Raw genomic sequence first — 24,221 nt, forward strand, 5'->3', positions numbered from 1 at the left:
TTAAAGCTCGTTTCGAAGTAATAAATGAAAAAATATATTTTAAAGTAAAAAATTTAAAACTAAATATTTAATGAGATTAAATCAAGTTTGTTCACGAGCTTAATATCGAGTTTGTTTACGAGCCTAATATTAAGTTAGTTCACGAGTTACTAATAAATTAGTTGATTAATAACCCAATTCACAAACTGATAACCAAACAAGTCAAACATGAACCAACTTGATCTCAGTTTATTTAGTTGATGAGTTTGAAATTTGAATTCAAGTTCAATTTGCTTAACTTAATAAATGAGTTCGAGTGAGTCATTATCAAATCGAACACCGAGTGGCTTACGAGCAACTCGACTCATTTGCAGCCCTAAATGTAATTTCACATATTTAACCTTATCTAAAATATGTAAAATATAAAAAAAAATAGTGTGAGAATTTTATTGAAAATATAATTAAAAAATAAAAATGATCTAAAATTAGTTTAATTAACAATAGACATAAGTTGTCAATTTTTAGATTTATTATTATTATTATTATTATTATTTTACTCATTTTTTTCATACCTCATACTCACTATTCATAGCGACCCTCTCTGAAGTTCCATTCTGGTTGTGGCAATTCCTTCTCTCTCTTACATTTTGAATTGCAAATCGAAAGCTTTCTCTCTTCCTCCATCTGGGTTTTTGCGTGCCGCTGCGAGGGTTTGTGTTTTTCAGATCTGATCCCTTTTGCATTGAATCGACGAAGAAGCTTTGACTGCTGAAAAGATTGATGAAAACTGAGGACAATCAATGAAAGTATAGCTCTTGAATGCCCTGCTACATTTCATTTTCGTTTTTCTCTAGTGATGATAAATTCATGCTCATATCTACTTCTTTTTCTTGTATTTTCTCAGCAACCAAACGGAGCATCGTGTGTGCTTGCATGTGTTTGCTTTTCATTTTGTCAAAGCCCAGTTATGCTTAGCTACTGAATGCTTTAATTTTGCGGATGCTTGATTGGTTTAGCTCCAAATTCTCATATGCACGCTGTTATTGTGTAAGCCAGTCAATAATTATTTCGCTAGTTGATTTGTTTACTTCTGTATTAGCAAAGAAGGATGGTTATCAGTATTTATCCTTTAGGTTACTGGGATTCATTTGGTTGCATATCAACTGTTTGATATATTAGCAAAGAAGGGATAATCAGTTTGTGCCTTGGAAAGGTATTGGGCTTCATTTCGTTGTTCGAAAACTATTGTTTTTTTATATCCACGAAAAGGTGATATACTCGCATCATGTAGATAGAAAGACAAAATTATGTTTTTATGAGGGAATCGAATACATGTTGGACTTGATGCAAGTATTGCAGTAATGGCATTTGTCTTCTAGCTTAAAAAAGTTAAGTTCGACGTTACTTATGTACCAAACGGTACGTCATTTTTATTTTATTTTATTTATGGGATTGAAAGATGATAGCAGATGTTCTTGTGTGGCAGTGGATTTGGATGAGGGAACTGGTGCAATGGAGAGTTCTGCTGGAAAAGAATTGGCTGCAGGTGAAGGAGACACAATTCTGGAACCGTACGAGGGTATGGAATTTGAATCTGAAGAAGCTGCCAAGGTATTCTATGATGAGTATGCCAGGCGAGTAGGATTTATTATGCGTGTAATGTCATGCCGTCGTTCAGAGGTTGATGGGAGGATTCTAGCCCGTCGACTTGGTTGCAATAAGGAAGGCTTTTGTGTTAGTATACGAGGCAAATTTGGGCCAGTTAGGAAGCAGCGGACAAGCACGAGGGAAGGCTGTAAGGCAATGATCCTGATAAAGTCTGTCAAGTCTGGGAAATGGACCGTAACAAAATTTGTGAAGGAACATAATCATCCACTTGTGATTTCCCCTCGTGATGTTCATCATACTATGGTCAGATTTCTATACTTCACACAACAGTAGGATGGCAATTTTTTATTTTTTTTCCTTTCCAAATTTAATGATCGTGCTGATGTTTTTTGAATCTACATGGAGTGGTTTGTTTGCTTATTGGTATGCTGTGTTATTAACCTAAGGAGAAAAACATTCAATTTTGCAGTTTTCTTTTCCCCAGGACAATGTTATTTGGCTTATAACTATTTTCTAAATGTTCTATAGTGAACCCAGAGGCATCTTATGTTGTTACTTGTTAGAAATCTTATCTTCCAAAGTTACCCTACTTGTCCATTCCATGTCTTTTAATCATCAGTCATCAATGTCATGTGCTATGCATGATTCTACTCCCAAGGGGTTTCTTCACCAACTTTCTCAACAATTGCTTCCATAAGTGAAAACAAGTGATCCTTGATCTTCTCAATCCTAAATGCAGATTTTGGCTGGGGAATATTTGGTCCAATAAGATAAACTATGATTGATGTTTATGACAGATTATATTATATGCTATGTCCATCCATTATGTGGTAAGGCATAGAATTGGAAGTTGACTTTAGTTCTTTTAAATATTTTGTAAGTAGTAATTTGTGGATAAAGACTTGATAAATTCATGATAAGTATATTTCAAAACATTTGAAACTCGTACCTTTAACCTAACTATTAGAGCTCAGCCATGTTTCTCAACTTGATTTTAAGGTCTCTTTATTTTTATTTTTATTGCTGTCCTTTCCTTTATTATTGTAGCATTCATCGGTTTCGATTCAAATTTCGAAGCTCCAAAAGTACAGAAATTTCGACAGAAATTTCGATTTCAACGTTAGTTTCAATTTCGATTTGAAAAAATAATGGAAATCATTAGTAAAACATGGAATTCTTTTATGAAGTTTTAGAAATGATTAATAGACATAATAATGTAAGTTTTAGGACTAATATATTACAAGTAAATACATCTATGCTGTGTATAAGGTGGAGAAGTTGTAATATAATATGTGCGTCAAACATATTTGTAAGATAATGTACATGAAACATGTTTAGTGAATCAGTTAATAGAAATGAAATTCATAAATTATTTAAATATAGTTTATTATACAAATAATGATAATTTAGAAATGAATGGTTAAATAGTGTTGTGTAAAAGCCCTCAAACAATGCATAGCAGAATAATAATTTGTGCAAAGGATGAAACAAAAATTATGCAACAATCTAAATGGTGAATATACAGAATTATTCCACAACCATAGCAAGTAAACAAAGCAATAACAAGAGCAATGACACTAGGAATTATGTGGTTTGACAAAGCCTACATCCACGGGAGCAAACGACAAGAATTCACTATCGCCTTGTTCAAATTACATGAACAATACATGAATTCTCTCAATTCTCTCTTCAACCACTCATGGCACCCTTGGTACACAAAAGGCACAAAAGCACACCATATACAACGTATTCTGTGTATATATAAGCCTCCTCTGAGGTTCCCCCCTGAAATCCAACCAAAATAACATCCAAATTATTCAAAATTCAAAATCTGCGCAGACTGCTCTGAGCCAAACCGTCAACGGTTTCAGATACCGAGAGCAAACTCTCTGAAATTCAGCCAAACCGTCGATGGATTTCCTAAAACCGTTGACAGTTTCCCTCCGCTCTACTTCACCTTGATTTCTTTCTTGTTTTCCCTTAATATGTGAGACATAATTCACAGCAAATCCACCTTGGCCAACATACGCGCCTTAGGAGAAACCGAAAAACATGAACCCGCTGCTCCACCTTGAACTTTGGAATGTTAGGTTGGGACCATCTCCCTTCTAGCACTTGGAGACAAACACCAAGTCCAAGCAACGCCGCTTGAACTTGCCTATGGTAGCTTTAGCTTCTACCATCAACTCCGACACAGTTGTAGATGCAACACCCAAAGACTTCACCCTAGGCTTCCTACAAGACCTTCCCACAACAGTAAACATAAATGCTGCTGCAAGCCTTCTATCACTAAAGCCTCGTGCATAGTCTTCAACAAAACTAACAACTAATGGTTCACTCTGTTGCCTACTGAAACACCCCATTTCACAATCATAGGGGACCTTTGACATATCCCGGACATCATAGCCTGTCCTTCGGTACCGAGCGATAGACATTTTATATTGATTCTCCACAAAACCCCCCTGAGATAGCAAACGAAGTTTCCCTGCAGTTCCGTCCACAAAGCCACCCTGAGATAACGCCAATCTCCTTGCAACTTTGTCCATGTGAATCAACAAATCAAGACCATTTTTGGCCGTACCTAACACATTCATGTCAAAACCTTTCAACAGAGTTCCCAACTGATTAGCCTCAGTTAAAGCATTTCCAGCCAATAACATGTCATTCACACACAACATATACATCACTCCACTGCATCCTATCACCTTCTTTCCAACTGGAAATCTCACTAACTCACGCACCTGGTACATATGCAATACTTCTATTTCCTCCACCATAGCACTCATCCACCTATTTTTCCCTTTACCATGCATTGCAATTTGAAAAATAGTAGAAACCTTACTGCTAGTAGCAATGAATGCATAAAACTCCAGCATGCCAAATTTATTCCTGAGTGGTGGTCTGATAGTGCACATGGGCTCATCATGATTCTGCTAGTCTCTCGAGTTGAAACTCCCTGCTATATGAACTATGTCATCTCTGCCCTGAGTCTGTTGCTCCAACTACATCACATACCCATTCATACCGTGATACTGTTGACCCAAGAAAGAACTCCCCACATTTCTGCCCTGAGTCCCTAACTCTACCTGAATAACATGATTGCTGCTGTCGCAGTTTTCTGGCATTTGTTTTTCTTCCTTTACTTGAGTACGTTGTCCCATGGATTTATCACCAAAAGTCATGTCCTCGATCACCCCTTTATTTGCCATAGGATCACCAGCTTGCACCCACCTTTCTTATACCTCAGAAAGATGTACTATCCGAACACAACACCAAGCCTAGATCCTCCATCATTAGAATAGTGCACTAGTGGACATCCACTCACAGCTGACAAAACTTCTTAAACGAAACTAGCATACTCAGTCCCAATGTCTGACTTGAGGATTTCTCTCCTAGTCTGGTACTCCACCTCACCACAAGTTTAACCTGGTAAACACATCAACAGCAGGCTCGTGCCACATGAGATGAACCAAGACCTTTTGTGATACACTCACGAAAAACATATGTTTGCCCCGTGATGCTATCCTCACCGATCCCTAAACATCTGAATACATGTAGTCACCCATATGCCTTAACCGCATATGCCACAGAATATTTGACTCAAATTCTATAGGTGCAGCTCCACTTACAACCGTAGCACCTTGCAGTGCATAGATATTTCCCACTACCTTTTCTCCTTTTATCACTATTGAGTCACCTTGACACACTTCCATTTCTCCACTTTCAGACTTGTAACTATACCCGTTACAGTCTAAAGTACCCAATGAAATGACATTTTTCCTTAGACCTGGTACATGCCTTACATCACATATGGTTCTTACAACACCATCATACATTTTGATTTTGACATTTCCAATGCCAAATATTTTGCATGAAATATCATTTCCTATCAAAATACAACCAGCATTAACTAACTTGTAGGTGTCGAACCATTTTCTGGGATAAGGGCATCCGGTATCTAGGATCCAAGAATCATTCGTGAGGCACTCCGAATCTGATGAAAGACATAGCATATCCCCATCATTGTATTCTGAATCTTCCTTCACTACACTCGCAGATTTTGACGAACCCTTAGACATATATTGGCTTTCCAGTTTTGACCAAACTGATGCCGGAGAATCCTCATCCATGACGTGATACAACACGTCATTAGCTAGACAAATTCGGATGGTTGATACTTCCATTTCCCCCAATTCATTCCAAGTCGCTGCATCCATGCTATCCAGTTGAATTCTGTATAAAACCTTCACCATGCCTTACTGCACCAAAAGATCCTTCACTCTTCTCTGCCACACACCGAAATTTCTAGTTCCATTAAATTTGACAACGTTAAATTTTGCAGAAGAAGATGCAGAGGCCATTACAACTTCGCTCTGATACCAATTGTTGTGTAAAAGCCCTCAAACAATGCATAGTGGAATAATACTTTGTGTAAAGGATCAAACAAAATAATGCAACAATCTAAATGGTGAATATACAGAATTATTCCACAACCACAGCAAGTAAACAAAGCAATAACAAGAGTAATGACACCAGGAATTACGTGGTTCGGCAAAGCCTACATTCACAGGAGCAAATGACAAGAATTCACTATCTCTTTGTCCAAATTACATGAACAATACATGAATTCTCTCAATTCTCTCTTCAACCACTCATGGCACCCTTAACACACAAAAGGCACAAAAGCACACTATATACAAAGTATTTTGTGTATATATAAGCCTCCTAAAAGGTTTTCCCCAAAACCCAACCAAAATAACGTCCAAATTATTCAAAATTCAAAATTTGCGCAGACTGCTCCAAGCCAAACCATCGACAGTTTCAGATACCGAGAACAAACTCTCTGAAATTCAGTCAAATCGTCGACGAATTTCCTGAAACCATTGACAAGTTCCCTCTGCTCTACTGTACCTTGATTTCTTTCATGTTTTCCCTTAGTATGTGTGAGAATTTAGGTATACTCCCAAGAGGGGTGGGGTGAATTGGGTTTTTAAAATTTCTTTGTAACAGGTTTATAAATACCTTTAAGTATTACCCTTTTCAATTTAATTTTCAATAACTACACAATCAGTAACCTCACAAGTTTAGTTAACAATCCTTTGTTCAATCCAAATTCGATCTATTATAAATGATAGATATTAAAGACTAGCTGTTAAATTCCAATAACAAATATCAATCTTAGAACTTTAATATTTAGAATCAGATTTGTTCTTCAACAATGAACATTACCAATATGAAGAATAATTTTAGAAGTTTGATTTTATAAAGCCTGCAACTTTACTTCAATGGAATAATTAATTTAACAAAATTAACTTCAGCTGTGATATTCAAAAATCATTATTCAATTTTACTCTTAGTTTGTTAAACCAATCAATGATAAACAATTTAGTTTCTTGATTTCAAGTAAGAACCAAAATCAGAATTTAGCAACTTCCAATATGCAGCAAGTTCTCAATAAACATACACGCAGATTATATACTTGCAATAAAGTAAAGAGATTAGGGAAGAAGAGCTAAAGACCAGATTTTTTACAAGGTTTGGCTAGAAGCCTACGTCCTTGCCCCAAGCAATATGCTGTGAGGATTTTCCTTTCCCAACTTCGTTACCAGGTGAAGTTACAACCTCTCTCCCTCAACGGTGGAGTTTGCCTCTCTAACGAGAATCCCCTCTCGCTAGGCAACAATCCAACAATCCTGAATCGTCAAGAAAACATAAAACAAAGAACAATTTTTGTTCATACAAGTAAAACTCTCAATCAGAGCAGATTTGTACAATTGAAATACAATATACTTCAGCAATAAACAATATAGAAGAGTGAAGCTCAGTAGAATATTACCAGGGTTCTGATTTGATTTGAAATTCTCAGTAGAAAAGATCAGAAAACTGTGGGTTGTTTCAGCAAAAGTACAACAATACTTAAGAAAATATTTCAGCAGGAGAACTTTGAATTTGTAATTTGTATGTGCTTGATTGTTGTGCTTAATTTATGAAAATAATAAGTATTTATAGAGTAATAAAGCATATTACCATTGTCCCCAACTTACTTGCCGTATTTCCCAAGTTTTCTCCAAGTTTGGGAGTCAAGAAATCAGTTTTGGAAACTTTCCCTCGCTGTTTAAAAGTTAAAACAAGAACTTCAGTCGACTGTGACCAGAGGGTCAGTCGCCTGTGCCTTTTAAGTTCAGCGTATTTTGAAAACACAGTGTTGAGTCAGTCGATTGTGACCTAAGTGGCTTGTCTCGGCTCTATTTGCTTAATATTAACAGCATAAAAGTGTCAGTCGCTTGATGAAACTCCATCAGTCGCCTATCCTGTTTGCAACTTGTGTTTTTCAAAAACTTTGATTCCAAAACTTTTTCTTTTAATCTTGGAAAACTTAAAAGAGACTTTTTAAAATATTTTCCATGGTTTTCAAAAACAGGTCTCTAAGTCAACTATAGTTCCTAAGAGCTTCAATCATCCGTATTGAAATCGTGAAGTACTTACATGAGACTTTTTATAAACTATAACTTTCTAAGCACTAAGTTTTCATGCATTGGCTTCCATTCGTTGTGTCTATCTTGGCTCTTTGTTCAATTGACTTTATCTTCATCAATACTCATGTCTCTAAGCATAATTGTCATTCAATCTCTTCAAACACTTGATCTTGGTCTTTATGAAAGCATTTGAGCCCTGAAACTTAACTTAACCAAACATGTTAAGTACCCTTGATTTGTTATCATCAAAATAGGATTTTAAGCCTAACAATGTGAGACATAATTCACAACAAATAGAATGTTGTTGTATGTTTATTCTTTCATATAATTTCAAAAGCACTTGTAATAATCATTTGGTTCAATAAAAATAAATAAAGTAAATTAAATGAGAAATTTCATTTCACTCCTAAATCCCTAATTTGAATTTCGAGGAAATTTCATTGCATAGTTCAAATTTCGACAAGTTTCGCAAAAAATTCAAGATTTCGATAAATTTCGAATGATTTATTGAGATTTCAACGGAAATTGACTGCCATTGCGATTTCGAGGGTGACGGAATTTAGAAATTTCGACGGAAATTTTGACAATTTCGAGGAAATTTAAGACCATGGCCCCTAACTGATGCATATATTGGTCTTTGTTGCATGTAAGTTGTCTGAGTTGGTTTCTTGTGTTGCATTTTGTTATTGTGTCTCCTAAGTTCTCATTTATACAATTATATCTTCTTCTTCTTTGATTTGTGGAGCATTGGAAAGAATTCCTTTCAATTTCGAAACACACAAGTTCAACTTTGTCCATCTGTTGCTCTGCATTTTGTACTCTTCATCTTGTTACATCCATTACCATCTCTCTCTCTCTCTCTCTCTCTCTCTTCAAGATCTTGAGTATGCGACTTGACCCACATCTTTGGCTCACACATTCGTTAGATGATAATAAATCCATTAAAGAACACAAGATAGAAGTACAATACCTGGAGTACAAGATATCCTCGAGAAACCAACTAAAATCAATTGCTATAATGCTATTCTCCAATTCATTATTAGACAATGAAATCCCCCCCAAAAATGCCAAAAAAAAATGAGCCTAAAAGAAGCTAGGAAGACAACTCTATCCCATAACAAGTGGAAGGAGTTGGCTTGAGCATTGGAAATTGTTGTAGTCTGCTCAAGCCACAAAGTCCAAATAATTGATTACACTGAACATGTCCATAAAGCCTTCTTTTTTTACTTTTCCCAAAACTTCAAAATCACTCCGACAAGAAATCCTCTACATTTAAAGAAACCACCCACACTTGACCAAATGAGAGAAAACAGCATTCTAGAGCTATATTGCCACTTGGCGATGTAGAAAGAGGCCCACCTTAGTCTCATTAGACTCTAGGCATATCATGCAAATATCTAGACTAAGGGCCTTATTGTTGAGAATTCCACTTGTGAGTTTATCCCACATTGGAAAATTGAGTGGATGGTGGGTGCTTATATACATGGTTGGGTCCAAGACCCAATAGGCTTAAGCTTTTTGATCAAGTTGGTGTTCACCCATGTATATCAAGTCCACCTATGGGCTCCTCCGATGCTAACAAATGGTATCAGAGCCGACTGTTCGTAACTCTGAGCGAGTGACATCGTAAAAGTCGAGACGTGAAGCTAATTCTCTTGACGTGCTAACAGTTGGAAACCAAGTGTGTGATCAAGGCCAATAAGGATCATCTAGGCATGGGATGGATCCGAATAGGGTCAAGACGTGGAAGGTAGGATTGGTTTGAAGGCACGTGGAATGCAATCCGAGGCACGTAAGACGCTAGTGGTAAGGCCCACTTCAACAACTGTTGGGGAATTGGGGTTGCTCCTATAAGGGAGATAGTTTCCGTTCAAGGGGGAGTAGTTGGAACTCACAAGTGAGGGGGAGATTGTTGAGAGTTCCACTTGTGAGTTTGTCCCACATTAGAAAAATTGAGTGGATGGTGGGTGCTTATATACATGGTTGGGCCCAAGGCCCAATAGGCCTAAGCTTTTGGGTCAAGTTGGCGTTCACTCATTTGTATCAAGCCCACCCATAGGCTCCTCCAGTGCTAACACTTATAGGGTATCCTTACCTATGGCAAGTCATTCATATAATCTAGTTAAGAGTCTTAAGTCCACGAAAGCCTTGATCTTAAAAGGAACCTTAATCTTCCAAATAACATTATACAAAGGAAAAGAATTAGTAGTTGAAGGTCTCAAGTAGGAAGAAAGACTTGGAAGAAGAAAAGACCTGATGAATCCTCAAGTCAAACCCTCACATAATTCCTCATTTGGGGACCAAAAAAATCCAAAATAATCTACAAAGTAGCAAGCTCATCTAACTCTCTTTCATTAAGACACATGATGAAGTTGAAATCTCAAGAAAGTGACCCCCTCCCCTACAGGGCCACAGAATAAAAAGATGTAATTGGAGCATTCTTAACATAAGACAATCTAAAAAAAACGAGGCACCAGAACCTCCAACGAAACCCCTCTCACTCAAAAACTCTCAAAACCAAATCATATTACCTCACACGCCCCAAAATGTATTACTATCACCCACTTTGAATCGAGTAAGAAGAAAGAAAAAGGTGAGCAACCTGGGTTCCAGGAACTTGCATGTGAAACTTTGCCACTTCCTTTGCTATCCCACCCATTCTGATGAACTCAATAACTAGGCTCACATGTATAATGATGAAAACAAATTCCTTGCATTTTCCTTTATGAAAAGAAATTCTTACAATTTTTCAAATATGCAACGCAAGTATCAACTTTGTTCAGCCCTACAAATTTTGCTTCGTCCATTTGCCCTAAACACTTTATCCATCAGTATTTTTTTTTTTGGGGGGGGGGGGGGGGTGGGGAAGGGATGGAGGTTGGGAAAATCGAAGCCAAATGGATAAAAGAAATATTGTAACTAAAATTTCAAAAATCTAGAAGCTTTGTCACTTCCCGTAACGTAAATATGATGCAGCCACTAGAGTGTGATTTGGGATATAATAAAAGAGTGTAAGACTGTGATTTTGGCAGGCTGGCAGTGATAATTGTACTCATTCGTTTGTCATCATCATCAAGTAGTAACTACTAACTCCAAACTTGAGAACGTAAAAATGGTTGCATAACTTGCATGTAAAACAATAGCCAGCTTTGTGAAGGGTTTGGAGAGATTTCAAACGGTTGTAGGTTCAAAATATGCATTGATTTCGACATGTAGGGAGAAGAAATTAGGAAATTTAAGAATTGAATGAATTCAACCTGATTATACCCATAACCTCGAAGTATAATTGTGGTCTTGAATCTCATCTCCTGTGAACTGAAGTTTGAATGCACCACATTTGCCATCAAATTCTTTGCTGTCACCATGTGTTTCTCTCAACCTTTTTTTTTCTCATTCTTTTCAAGGTCTCAAGTGTGAAATTTGGACCATGTCTTTTGCTGACAAGGACAATGTTGTTATCCCTATTTATGAAAACTCATTCCCTACATTGGAGAGAAGGTTTTCAATTTCTGGATATGCAAATTTAACTTTGTCCATGCTCTGATTTACACACTTCATTTCATTGCGTGCATTACCACACACTTTGTATTTCTCTCTCTCTAAGGTATCAAGTATATAATTCGGTCCATGTATGAGGCTCACGTGTATACTAACACCTTTGCTTCTATATGAACATGGATTCTGTGCACTCCTCTTTATGAAAACAAATTCCTTACATAGTAAAAAAAGCCCTCTCAGTTTCAAAATATGCAAAATAACTTTGTACTTTTTCCCTGGAAATTTTGCTTTGTCCATCTTTCCTCTATGCTTTGTCCATTAATAAGAAAAAAGGGAAAGAGACTGAAGCAAAATGGTTGAATGAAAAACCATAACCAAAATTTCAAAAATGTGGAAGCTTTATAACCTCCTGTAATTATGAGGTAATAATTCTGTACAAGTACCCAATAATATGCACTGCCAGTTTCATGATGCAACTAAAAGAGTGCAAGAATGTTATTTTAGTGGGCAGCAGCTGAGATTTTACCACTTACTCATCATCAGGCAGTGACTCTAAGCCTGAGAGAGTAAAATGGTTATATTATACGCAAGGCAGTAGTTAGCTTGGCAGAGAATTTAGAGGCACTTGAAGAGATTAGTCATGGTTGGAAATTTAAAAAAGTCCACATTGACTGGCACAACGAGAGAAGAGACAAGGAAAATTAATAAATGGCGAAAGGATCAATTGCCCAGCAGGACTTGAGGCTTCGTTTGTTGTTGTCTTGTTGATAAAAATGCATTGGGATTGAAATGGGATTAATAGCTCCACTGATGTTTTCATGCCTAAATTAAGATTCTTCTGATTATGATGAATCCCTATAATAAACCCAAACCAATAAGTTTATTTTTAAACAATAAAACATGAGAGAATTTCAGGAACCATAAAATATTTATCAGCTTCAATAGGCAAGACTAAGAAGAGTCCTCTTTGTGGACTAAACAAAAAACTGAACATACTATTTTAGAGCTTTAGGTTAGGCTTGACTGGGGTTGATGCATGCTAAAATTTTCAATATCATGATTCATGATATGGGGCTAGTCTTAAATAGCTGTATGGGCCCACACCATCATCTATTGGTTTCATTTCTGGGGTGTTATTCAATTTACATGACCTTGTAGCAAATTATATGAATCTCTGTATTAAGAAATGTGCTTTGTTTGCCTCTGAAAATTAATTCCTCTTTATTCTTTTTGGTGAATTGACGATCATATTATAACTATTTCTTCCAACAATCTATAATTAATAAAATAGGTGCTTTATAGAAACAAATAGTTGCACAAAAATTGCAAGGGTACTTGCTTTCATTTTCCTTATTGCCTATTAGATTGTGACTGATTTCAAACTTGTGCCACATAATTGAAGTATGTCGTCACTTTGAAAAATTTTGAGATGCTGCTCAATTGAGTTCTCAAGAATGAAAATTCTTATGGCATCTTAATTGTCAAAAATTGTTCTCGCTTTCCATTAAAGAGTTGCGAAAATTTCAGCTTGTTTTCCAATTTTAAATAATAGAAAGCAATACAGGCCAATCCAAACCAAACTCCATCTTGGAGCTTGAACTCATGTCAAGGCCCTTTATAGTTTTCTGCAAAGAACAATCTTTATCAATTGATTTGGTCGCACATTCATTTGATTATATTGAATAAAAATGCATTCATGTATAAGTAAAGATTGAAACAGCTGAGCAATTGGATACTTAGTATTGCCAGGGCTTGACTACAACCTCTAGATGATTGATTTGCCTAGGCTGTAATATTTAAAAACCTGAAGTCCTTTACTCATGAAAATCTAGTTTAATTTTCATTTTAGGCTTCCACGTCTTAAGAGCTTAGAATTATTCCACTTCAAATTTTTTAGTTATTTTGTAATTTACATCCATTCTCCTTCTTGGACCTCAACAAGCATTTGGCAGGGCACCTGTCTGTCTGGCATTTCTGAAATTACCTCATTCATTTCAAGGGGGATGTCTGGCATTTAGATCCTTGGGTTGGAGATTCATGTGGGCCAGAGACAGATCTTGCGTGGGGACAGTGGGGTCAACTGTCTCCACTGAAGTAGGAAAAAATTTGGGGTAGAAATATATATTTTAAAAATTTAGATATTTATTTAAATTTGCCCCCGTTATCAATTTGTTATTCTTCTATGACTACTAGTGCTTCTGATTTGGATATTTAGATACTTTTTGTGTTGCATCTCTAGAATGTTCAAGCATGTGCAATGTGCTAATTTTGGGGTAGAAATATATATTTTTAAAATTTAGAAATTTATTTAAATTTGCCCCCGTTATCAATTTGTTAATCTTCTATGAGTGTTTCAGATTTGGATATTAAGATACTTTTTGTATTACATCTCTAGATTGTTCAAGTATGTTCAATGTGGTAATTTTTGCACATTTTTTTACGTGCAAAAAATCTTTATTTATTGGCCTCCACTCAGTTGAAGTCCTAAATACACCCCCTACTTCAGCACTTTGGCTGTTCAACTTTGTAACTAGCAAAGAGGAGAATCTGGATGCTTTCGTGTAGTCTTCATCCTTCTAGTGTTTGCCATGCAGGGAAGCATTTGTTCTGCAGTTCAGCTGCTTGTGATTCCTCTCTCATTTTTTTTTTCTTTTAAAATGAGGATTCCTGCCCCTCATGAAATTATCTTCATTATAGAAAAATAATAAATTTTTCAATTAAATTAAATGAGAAAAATCAATGTATTAAGAAATGAAATGCAAATGTGTAGGTGTGGAGCTTTGGCCTTTAATCCTCATCCAAGAATTTCTAAGATATATGGAAAAAAATTGCAATTGCTAAAGACTCGGGCATAGTTTGGCTCCCTAGCTGTTGAAAGGAACTTTCAAAAGGAATTGATGAAAAAGGAGCTGAATTTTTTTTTTTTTTTTCATAGCAAAGAAAATTATTCAGTCCTCCTGTGAAAAAGTTGTAAAAAAGGTTATTTGAAATGTCTAAAATGAAAAAAAAAAATTTGATATGTTATTTTATTAGACATAATTAATACATAGATAATTTTGTGATATTTGAAAAAAAAAAAACTAATGACACATGGAATAAAATTAATGTTAGAAAAAAATTGTTTCAAATCTGCAAACTTTAAAAATCCCCCCCCCCCCCCCCAAAAGGTAGCTTTTTAGAAGTTTAAAAAACTGCTTAGCAAACATGATATGCCAACTTTTACATTTTTTAAAAGGAGAATTTGATCCAAAGAAAGGTTTTGGGGGGAAGGGGGGTGTGCATTAGACATGTACATGCATAATCAAAGATGCCTTCAAGTTTGTATGTTGATTTATAAAGATACTGCATGATACAAGGCCTAGTTACATTCACTTGTCATACTAGATTGCTGTACCAGTGAGATGTTTGACACGAACTTGTTCGGAGTTATCAGATTTCAGGGTTGTTGATATTGCGGCTGCAGTTGGCAGTTGTTGCAATTTACCCTTGCTATTGCTGTTGTGACTGCATTTATAGTTGCTAGTTGCGACAGTTACAGATAGAAAGAGCTATAGTTTTGTGCTTTGGTTAATAACTATTTTGTTTTGAATTTCAATAGCTTTTGGCGACCACCTGGAAATTTCCAAACACTTAAAAAAAAAACTAACAATTTTACCATTTGCCAGCTGCTAAGTGTTACTAAATGTCTGAAGTGCTAAAACATCTATCCAACCTCCAAAAGTTGTTTAAGCCGCTAAACTAAACAAAATCCTCGATAGACATGACCATCTGGTTTGCTCACTAGTCATCTATTGGTCAATTTTTTAGCTTCAAAACAATAATTTGAGATTAACCTGGCTGCTGCATCTATTATTGGAAGGACAATTTGGCCTATATGGCACCAGTCTTTATATTCATGTGTCATTTATTCACTTTCCCCTTTATTCTTTTTCTTTCTATTGTTTTTTGTGATATTCTCACTTAGGGCTGTTTCTAAACATTTATGTTTTCTATTTTCATTACAGCATAGTGATGAAATAGAGTATGACAACATGCTTGTTTACCACAAGGTTTTTATTTCTGTTGTCAATTTTCAGCTGTTGCACTGTTAGATTACCACGGTACCTTAAAGGTTAAGCTATTAGGTTGTGGGCTAACAGTTTATATCAGACTTTGACACTCCCCCGCAGATGCAGCTCAACAGCACATTGAGAGAAACAATTGATAAATAACACTCATTACAGATTGCAAGGAATACAATAATTTTTAAACTCCACATAATAAATGCAGGCAACAAGACTAGAACCCAAGACCTCCTAGTAAACCAGCTTTGATACCATGTTAGATCACCACTTTAGCTAAAAGCTAAAACTACTAGGTTGTGGGCCTACAATGTATATTAAGTTTTAACAGTGACAAAATTTGAGAACTAAAATTTATGGCTTTCACTTTTGGCAACTTTTGTTGCCAAAGTTCTTTAATATCCAATATTCACTTTTATGGGTTAAACCATTGATCCTATACGCAATTTTTAATTAAAATTAGAATCTAATGACCATGCTAATTTAAACTATAATTAAAATAAAAATATCCATAAAATTACTAAAACCTTGAAAATATAATAGAAGTCATTCTAAACATATTTTTTACCAGTTTTCAATTATTGTGTACAATAAAATTATTCTTAAAGCAGAGAAAAGTTTAAATTATAATAATTAAGTAAAATAATTCTAGTTAATTTATGTGTTTTATTATAATATTTTTTTAATTTGTATTCTTTTGCATTTTCATTATGTTAACCATATTTTTAAATATTATTTGATACGAGGACAACAATGAGCACGAGTTCAATTGAGATTTTACTTTTGTTTTAGTTTTTGGCTTTTAGTTTTCATTTCCGTAATTTTTTATAGTCATACCAAACGGCCTCTTAAATGTATAAAAACAAGTGTGCTAAACGGTATACTTGCAATGTATTTGTATATGCGCGCACACACAAACACACTCTTTTCTGTCTTTTTTTCTGTTTCCTTCTCTTTTGCCTTTTTTTGGCTGGCTTTCTTTGTTATGTTTTTGAGGATTTACGTGTGGTCGCACGGTTGGTTGGGCTGCTGTTGAAACTACTATGTCTCTGTAACTGGATGCAAAATTGATCCTCTTGCCTGCTGCTTTATCTTAACCTCTGAATGTTAACTTACCTTTCAATATAAGTTTTGATTGAACTTATTATTTTTTTTTTGTATTATATTTTTTGTAGGATGAGAAGGACAGGAAAATTCAGGAACTAACCATGGAGCTACGAAATAAAAAGCGGTTATGTGCAGCATATCAAGAACAGCTAACTGCATTTATGAAAGATGTGGAAGACCATAATGAACGGCTATCAAAGAAAGTTGAAGTCATAGTCAACAATATTAAACAATATGAATCGAAAGATTGGGAACTTTTGCACTATAGACAGACCTAGCATTAAGAGTGAGTAGTTTATCGTCATTCCTTTCAATTGGTAAAGCATGCACAGTTGCATATTGCTTTCTTTTGTCCTTTCTTTCTTTGGCAGCTTCGGATTTGCTTTTATATAAATAATTTTGGAGAAAAATAGGTTCTGTGAGTCATACCTGGATATAAATCAAGGAATACAAAAATATTGGCAGCCTGATGGTTATTTCTCTGGTTAACTTAAAAAATAAATGCCTTTTTGGGTCTTTGTTTCATTATTTGAGTTAAGAAAGTTCTCTGAGAAGATGATGAATTGAATTTCTTTTGCTGCTTTCCCCTGAAAGCTTTCTGAGGAACAATCGGATCATGAGGTAGACATTTTTGCTTCAATAATTATCTGGTTCTGTTTCTGAAAAACTTGGTTGACTTGGTGAGTGCCATGTGCTGAAGTACATGATTCAGACCCTTTGTGTCATATGGACATAGTTGTCAATTTCTATATCCTTCATATTCTGAATTGCATCAAGCATTGGAAGCTACACTCAATTTTAAACTATTAATTGGAATAATAATTACACATGCAAGATAAATATGTAATACTAAAATTACTGTCTTGATTAATTAAAAGCATTGCAGTCATTTGTTAATGTAGGACTCTCAATTAGGGTTTTAATATGATGTATCTTCAATATATAACAATCATTCAAATCCCAAACTTCACAAAATCATAAGTATTATTAGCTTTCTAAAATTTAAGTCAGGATTAGTTGCATATGTCCCACTCAGCTATGTACTTGTTAAGTGCATGCAGTAAAATTCATATTATAGATTCAAAGGTGGAAAACAAAGTCTTTAAGTTCATGAAATTGCACTTCCCCGATGGAATTATTCATGTGATTACAATTTCCTATTTAGATTTTGAGCTTCTTAGGGAGAAGTTTCCCCTCTTTGGGAAGATGTGATAAAACTGGAACGATACAAAGGCAAGGAGAAGGTTTTTCTTTTTCTTTATTGGTATTAGGAGTCAAAGCAATGTAAAAGATACTTCAAATTATTTCTTTTAAGATGTGTATCAAATTTTAGCGGAATTTTTTTTAAAATGAAAAAAAAAAAAAAAACAACTTCAAGAATATTTTAGATGGGTCAATTTGCATAACTTATGTGTATTGAAAGTGTGATCAAGATGTAGTACCTATTACTTAGTATGATATTTTATTTTATTTTTATATCTTCTGCTTCCCATTTAACTACTATTAAGATTTGATTAAAAATGAATGACCTAACTAGAAGATAGGTCTCTCCCTCTATTTATAATACAAATTTAAATACATTCTAATGACAATAATACCCTTACTAACTCTCACTACTTAACACACTAACTCACTCAATAATAGTAATACCTAAAATACATATATAACCTCTAGTACTCCCCCTCAAGCTGGAGCATAAATGTCATAAGCTCCTAGCTTTTTCCAAATGAATCTAACATGAGCACCCCCCCAACACTTTGGTAAACAAATCAGTAAGTTGCATGTCCGAATTCACATAAGTGGTTGGAATGAGCCTCTACACAAGTTTCTCCCGAACAAAGAGGCAATCAACTTCAATGTGTTTCGTTCGCTTGTGAAAGACCGGGTTGGAGGCATTATGAAGAGCAGCTTAATTATCACACATCAACTTCATAGGCTGAGAATATGGAAAACTCAATTCTTCCAACATGTTCTTCAACAAGACAAGTTCACAGGTAGTGTTGAGTCATAGCTCTATATTTTGATTCAACACTTGACCTTGCCACCACAATTTGTTTCTTACTTTTCCAAGAAACCAAATCACCACCAACCAAGATACACTACCTGGGGATGGATCTCCGATCGGAAGGCGATCCAACCCAATTTGCATTTGTATATCCATGGATATAAGTGTGACCTTGATCACAATATTAAAGACCTCTCCTAGATGCACCTTTGAGATATCTCAAGATGCGAATTACTGTGTCCCAATGTCTTGTCCTCGAAGAATCTAGAAATTGGCTCACAACACTTGTTGCAAAAGATATATCTGGCCGAGTAACTGTGAGATAATTCAAATTTCCAATAGGTCGCCAATATTGTCCAAGATTAGGTAGCAAATCACTCATATTCGGCATTAACTTGCTATTAGGATCCATGGGTGCATCAAACGGTTTAGATCCCAACAAGCCAATTTCATATAACAAATCAAGAACATACTTCCTTTGTGACACAATAGTTTCGATACGAGATCTCAATACTTCTATACCCAAGAAGTATTTCAATAGTCCCAAATCTTTGGTCTAAAACTTAGTTTGTAGAAAAAGTTTGAGGCTCTGAATACCTTTATCATCATCACCTGTAATAACAATATCATCCACATAAACAACAAGAAGGATCCTACTCGATGAAGTATGATGATAAAACACAGAATGATCCACAACACACCGTCGAAGACCAAACTCAAGTACTGCAACACTGAAACGACCAAACCATGCTTTGAGAGACTGTTTTTAACCATATAAAACCTTATTGTGCCGACACACTAAGCCTGACCCCCCTAAGCAAGAAAGCCAGATGGTTGCTCCATATAAACCTCCTCCTCAAGGTCACCATGCAAGAAGGAATTTTTTTACATCTAACTGAAGCAAAGGCTAGTGACAAGTAGTAGCCAAGGAAAGGAATAGTCGTACTGATGTAAGTTTGGCAATTGGAGAAAAAGTATTAGAATAATCCGACCATACACCTGAGTGTATCCATTAGCAACAAGATGAGCCTTTAAACGAGCCACAAAACCATCAGGGTTGACTTTCACAGTGTAAAACCAGCGACAACCAACCACAGACTTGTTAGGAGGAAGAGGTACCAAGTCCCAAGTACCACTGTCATGTAAAACATTCATCTTGTCAATTATAGCATCCCTCCACCATGAATGGAATAAGACTTCCAAAACAGATTTAGGAAAGGTAGTGGATGACAGAGCAGGGACAAAACAATAATAGGAGGCTAATAAGGAGTCATAAGAAACATAGTTAGAAATGGGGTGTTGAGTACATGCGTGTTTACCTTTCCAAACAGAAATAGGAGGATCAACATCATGGGAAGTATGATCATCAAATGAGGAAACCAAAGGCTTGGTAATAGAAGTCAGAGGGGACTCTCTTCCTTGGAGCCGCCGTTGTGAATACACTTGCAAATTAGAATGATCAAGGCGATAAGAAGGACTTGAACTACATGGAGACTTAGATGGTTGGTTGGGCAAGGACAGCAACATAGAAGTTGGAAGATTAGGCAAAGGAAGAGACTCATTGAGCTCAAAAGCGCTCAGTGACTTGGTGTAGTAATGTGTAGACTCAAAGAAGGTAACATCAGCAGAAACAAAGAAGCGATGCAGCATATAACTATAACAACGATATTCCTTTTGAGTATATGAGTAGTCCAGAAAGACATATTTTATAGCATGAGGATCCAACTTATCCACCAGGTGAATTAGGAAAGAATGGAGTAGGGAATTTTACCACTAAGAACATAGGATGGCATTCTATTGATCTAGATAACAAGCAGTAAGTACAGCATCACTCTGAAACACTTTAGGAACATGCATTTGATAAAGTAACGTGCGAGTGATTTCAAGAATATGTCTATTTTTCTGCTCTGCAATCCCATTTTGTTGAGGAGTGCGGGCACATGATGATTGATGAACAATACCAAATTAAGTCATATAAGTGGTGAATTGTGCACTAAAAAACTCTTTAGCATTATCACTTCGAAGTATTCGAACTGGCAAACCAAATTGAGTCTTTATTTCAGAACAAAATGCACAAAATACATGAAATAACGTAGAACGATCTTTTATTAAATATAAACAAGTCATTTTTGAATAATCATCCACAAAGGTAACAAAACACCAAAAACCCAACTTGGACACGACCCTATTAGGACCCCATACATCTGAATGAACTAACATAAAAGGGCTTGAACCCCGTTTATTGACCCGAGAAGTGAAAGAAACACAATGGTGCTTTCCCAACTTATAGCACTCACAATCAAGACTAGACACAGAACTTAAACTAGGAACAAGACATTTAACTTTTCCATTGAAGGATGACCCAAGCGACAATGAATTTGGAAAGGTGTGGTAGCAGTAGTGCAGGCGGTAGAAGGAGATAGCGACTCAAAGTGATAAAGTCCACTAGCTTCACGCCCTTCGCCAATCGTCTTCCTCGTCTTCAAATTTTGAATGACCACTGAATCAAGGTAGAATGTCACTGAACAAGTCATGGATTTCGTAATTTTGCTAATGGACATAAGATTGAAAGGAAATTTGGGAATATATAAAACTGATGGAAGAGAAATAGAAGAAGTGGGATTTATAGTCCCAACTCCCTTGACTGCAGTAGTGGATCCATTAGCAAGAGTAACACAAGGTAAATTTGCAGGATATTGAAGAGTGGATAAAAAGCTAGGTATACCTATGATATGATCAGTGGCAGTGGAGTCTATGACCCAAGGACTAGGATTATTAGTACTGAACGACGGACATACTATGTGCTTACCAGATTGGGCAAGAGATGAAATGGGAAGAGAAGCTTGTTGTGATGCTTGATACTGCTGGAACTTGGAATACTCTTCCTCAGACATAAAGACAGTACATTGCTCCCCACTCGACCCCAAAGGCGAGGAGTCGGTGGTGGCTGCATTGGCTGTCCCCAGAGGTGTGAAGTCAGTGGTGGCTGCATTAGCAACATGCGAAGGTCTGTCGTGAAGATCCAAACACTCCTCAATACTATGATTATTCTGTCCACAATAAGTGAACTTGCGAGGAGCACCTCTGCGTCGTCCATCTTTACCACTACGGCTACTTGAACCACCACGATAACTTTTGTGGTTGTTTGGTAGAGAACTAGAATCACTCTATGTAGCAAAGGTTGTCCTGTCAAAGCCTGATGCAAGAACAGGAGAATGCGTGCTAAAGGAAGCACAAAAGACACGAAAATAAGCATTAGCAAATGATGGCAGCTCAGCACTACTGAGTATCTAGGACTGAACTGCTCCCTCAGCTTCTACATCTCATGAACATCAACAATTATAGGTTGCACACGTTAAGCTTTTCATGAATACACTTCATCTCTCCAAAATAATATGCAATGCCATCTCCTTGTTGTAATTGAAAGTACTCTTGGGATAAATCATTCATTCATGTAATGTTGCTAGAGTAAAGAAGTTTGACATAATCCCAAATCTCCTTGCATGTATCTAGATGTATACACATCCGTGAAATATGTGGCTCCATCAAATTTCATAAAAGGAAAATAATCAAGGCATATTCTTGAACCCACACGTCTTTTCTCTTCTCATCAAAAGACTTAGATTGGAGCAATTGGTCATATTTCCCTAATTGTGCTAAATAAATCTAAACAACTTTAGACCATTGAACATAGTTCTTTCCATCCAGATTTTGAGTTGTTATTTGCGGTAGCAATGTAGGGAACAAATTTTGGGGATTCATAGATTCCATCCCAACACTCAAAAATCAGAAATCACACAAAAAACAAGAACAATCAAAACTAATCGGGACAATCACAAACTATGTGAATATTTGCACGACGGACGAGGTGAACAACTCACCGATAGATATAGTGCTGCCACAGCACTCACAAACAGCAACCACACCAAAAACAAGAAGAACAATCAATAATCGGAACAATCACAAACCATGTGAAGCACCGATGCAACCACAGACAAGGTGAACAACCCACCGATTGATATAGCACTACCACAGCCTCACAACTGAAAATGCTGCCACGGTTCCAAAAAAACTCACAAGGAAGCCTTCACAAACCTGAACAGAAATTAACAGAATAACGCGAGTGCATGGTCGAAAAAGGTTGAATTTTTTAGCAAAAAGCTGGCCTAACAGCTTGATAATATAGTCTAAAGAAGGAATCAGGGCCTGGCAGAAGAAGAAGAAGAGAAAAAAAAAAAGGTAACCATAACTGCTCTCATGCGCCAGCACGTGGGGTCGGCCCTGCCGGCATTTGGCCGGTGCATGGGGGACCCTCCGACAATGGGGTTTTGTGGGTTGGGTCGTCAGGGGATCTGATTATGGGTATATGGTTGGTTTTGTGATTTAATATGGGATGGAAGTGATTAGGGAAGTACAGCCGTGGGAATGGTGTTTGCCAGCAACGACTGTGGGAAATTGGGTTTAGATAGGATCATGATCTGATTCCATGTTAAGATTTGATTAAAAATGAATGACCTAACTTGAAGATAGGTCTCTCCCTCTATTTATAAAACAAATTTACATACATTCTAATGACAATAATACTCTTACTAACTCTCACTAATTAACATACAAACACACTCAATAGTAATAATACTAAAAAACATATATAACCTCTAACAACTACCTTATTTGATGAATTATCATGATTGACTATGCTCCAATTGTCATTGTTTCCTGTCACACATTGTGCTCAACAATTTACAAAAGCTCTTTTTTATGTTTTGAAGGGGAGCTTAGGCGCAACCGTAAGATTGTCGCCGTGTGACCTGGAGGTCACGGGTTTGTGGCGTGGAAACAGCCTCTTGCAAAAATGTAAGGTAAGGCTGTGTACTATAGACCCATTGTGGTCCACCCCTTTCTTGGACCCTGCATACACAGGAGCTTTGTGCACCAGGCTGCCCTTTTTATGTTTTGATTTATGAAGCGGATAAGAGTAGTCATAGAAGGTTTCTGGTTGACTACTGCTGAATTATTTTACTTCTAATATGAGTGCAGCAGACTAATGAAATGGAGAATTACCAACATGGATGTTGTATTGTGTGTAAATGCAGCAAGCATCGAAGGAGCTGCTATGGTTTCTTTGATGAAAGAATCTGCAGGTTCACACTTTGGTTTTAAAATAGTTTTGGTGTGCCAAGCATCATGGAAAATTAATAGGGTTTTTGGGCTTACAGTTGGCTATGGAATAGTTCAGCTAATACTCCAGTGTCAATATATTGGATATTGTAGAAGGCAAATGTGTGGATTTGATTCATTACAGCATTGGTTCCACATAACTGGTAATTGTATAATTATTTGTCCTTGGTATCCTTTTAGTCTTGTGATATAACAGTTGATACATCTGCAGGCCATTCGAAATTGAAGCATGTATGTTTCTATAGACTATTGTCAATTGAATCATATATTATTTGACTTTCTAAATTTGATTTATTCAGGACCCATTTA

General features: G+C 36.2%; 1 protein-coding gene across 4 annotated transcripts; it reads left to right on the plus strand.

Moving 5' to 3' along the window:
* The first annotated feature begins 554 nt into the window (after positions 1–554).
* LOC131151036 (protein FAR1-RELATED SEQUENCE 5) lies at positions 555–24,221 on the plus strand. Of its 4 annotated transcripts, none has more exons than XR_009135679.1 (5): positions 564–785; positions 1,466–1,890; positions 16,798–17,015; positions 23,504–23,593; positions 23,828–24,221. XR_009135679.1 is itself a non-coding variant. In XM_058102206.1 (4 exons), coding segments are annotated over exons 1-3 (636 nt in total). In that variant the 5' UTR covers positions 555–784; the 3' UTR covers positions 17,008–17,015; positions 23,504–24,221. The 4 variants fall into 4 exon arrangements, 2 of the variants coding, with proteins under 2 accessions (XP_057958189.1, XP_057958190.1); XR_009135678.1 differs by having other exon boundaries at positions 570–785; positions 23,772–24,221; XM_058102206.1 differs by having other exon boundaries at positions 555–785; positions 23,504–24,221.

The sequence above is a fragment of the Malania oleifera genome, chromosome 3 (genome assembly GCF_029873635.1).
Source record: "Malania oleifera isolate guangnan ecotype guangnan chromosome 3, ASM2987363v1, whole genome shotgun sequence".
Lineage (NCBI taxonomy): Eukaryota > Viridiplantae > Streptophyta > Magnoliopsida > Santalales > Ximeniaceae > Malania > Malania oleifera.

Excerpts from the sequence above, each read along its gene's own strand:
- LOC131151036 (XM_058102206.1), top strand. Across the intron at positions 1,891-16,797 it reads GTGATGTTCATCATACTATG|GATGAGAAGGACAGGAAAAT; the intron begins GTCAGATTTCTA and ends TATTTTTTGTAG.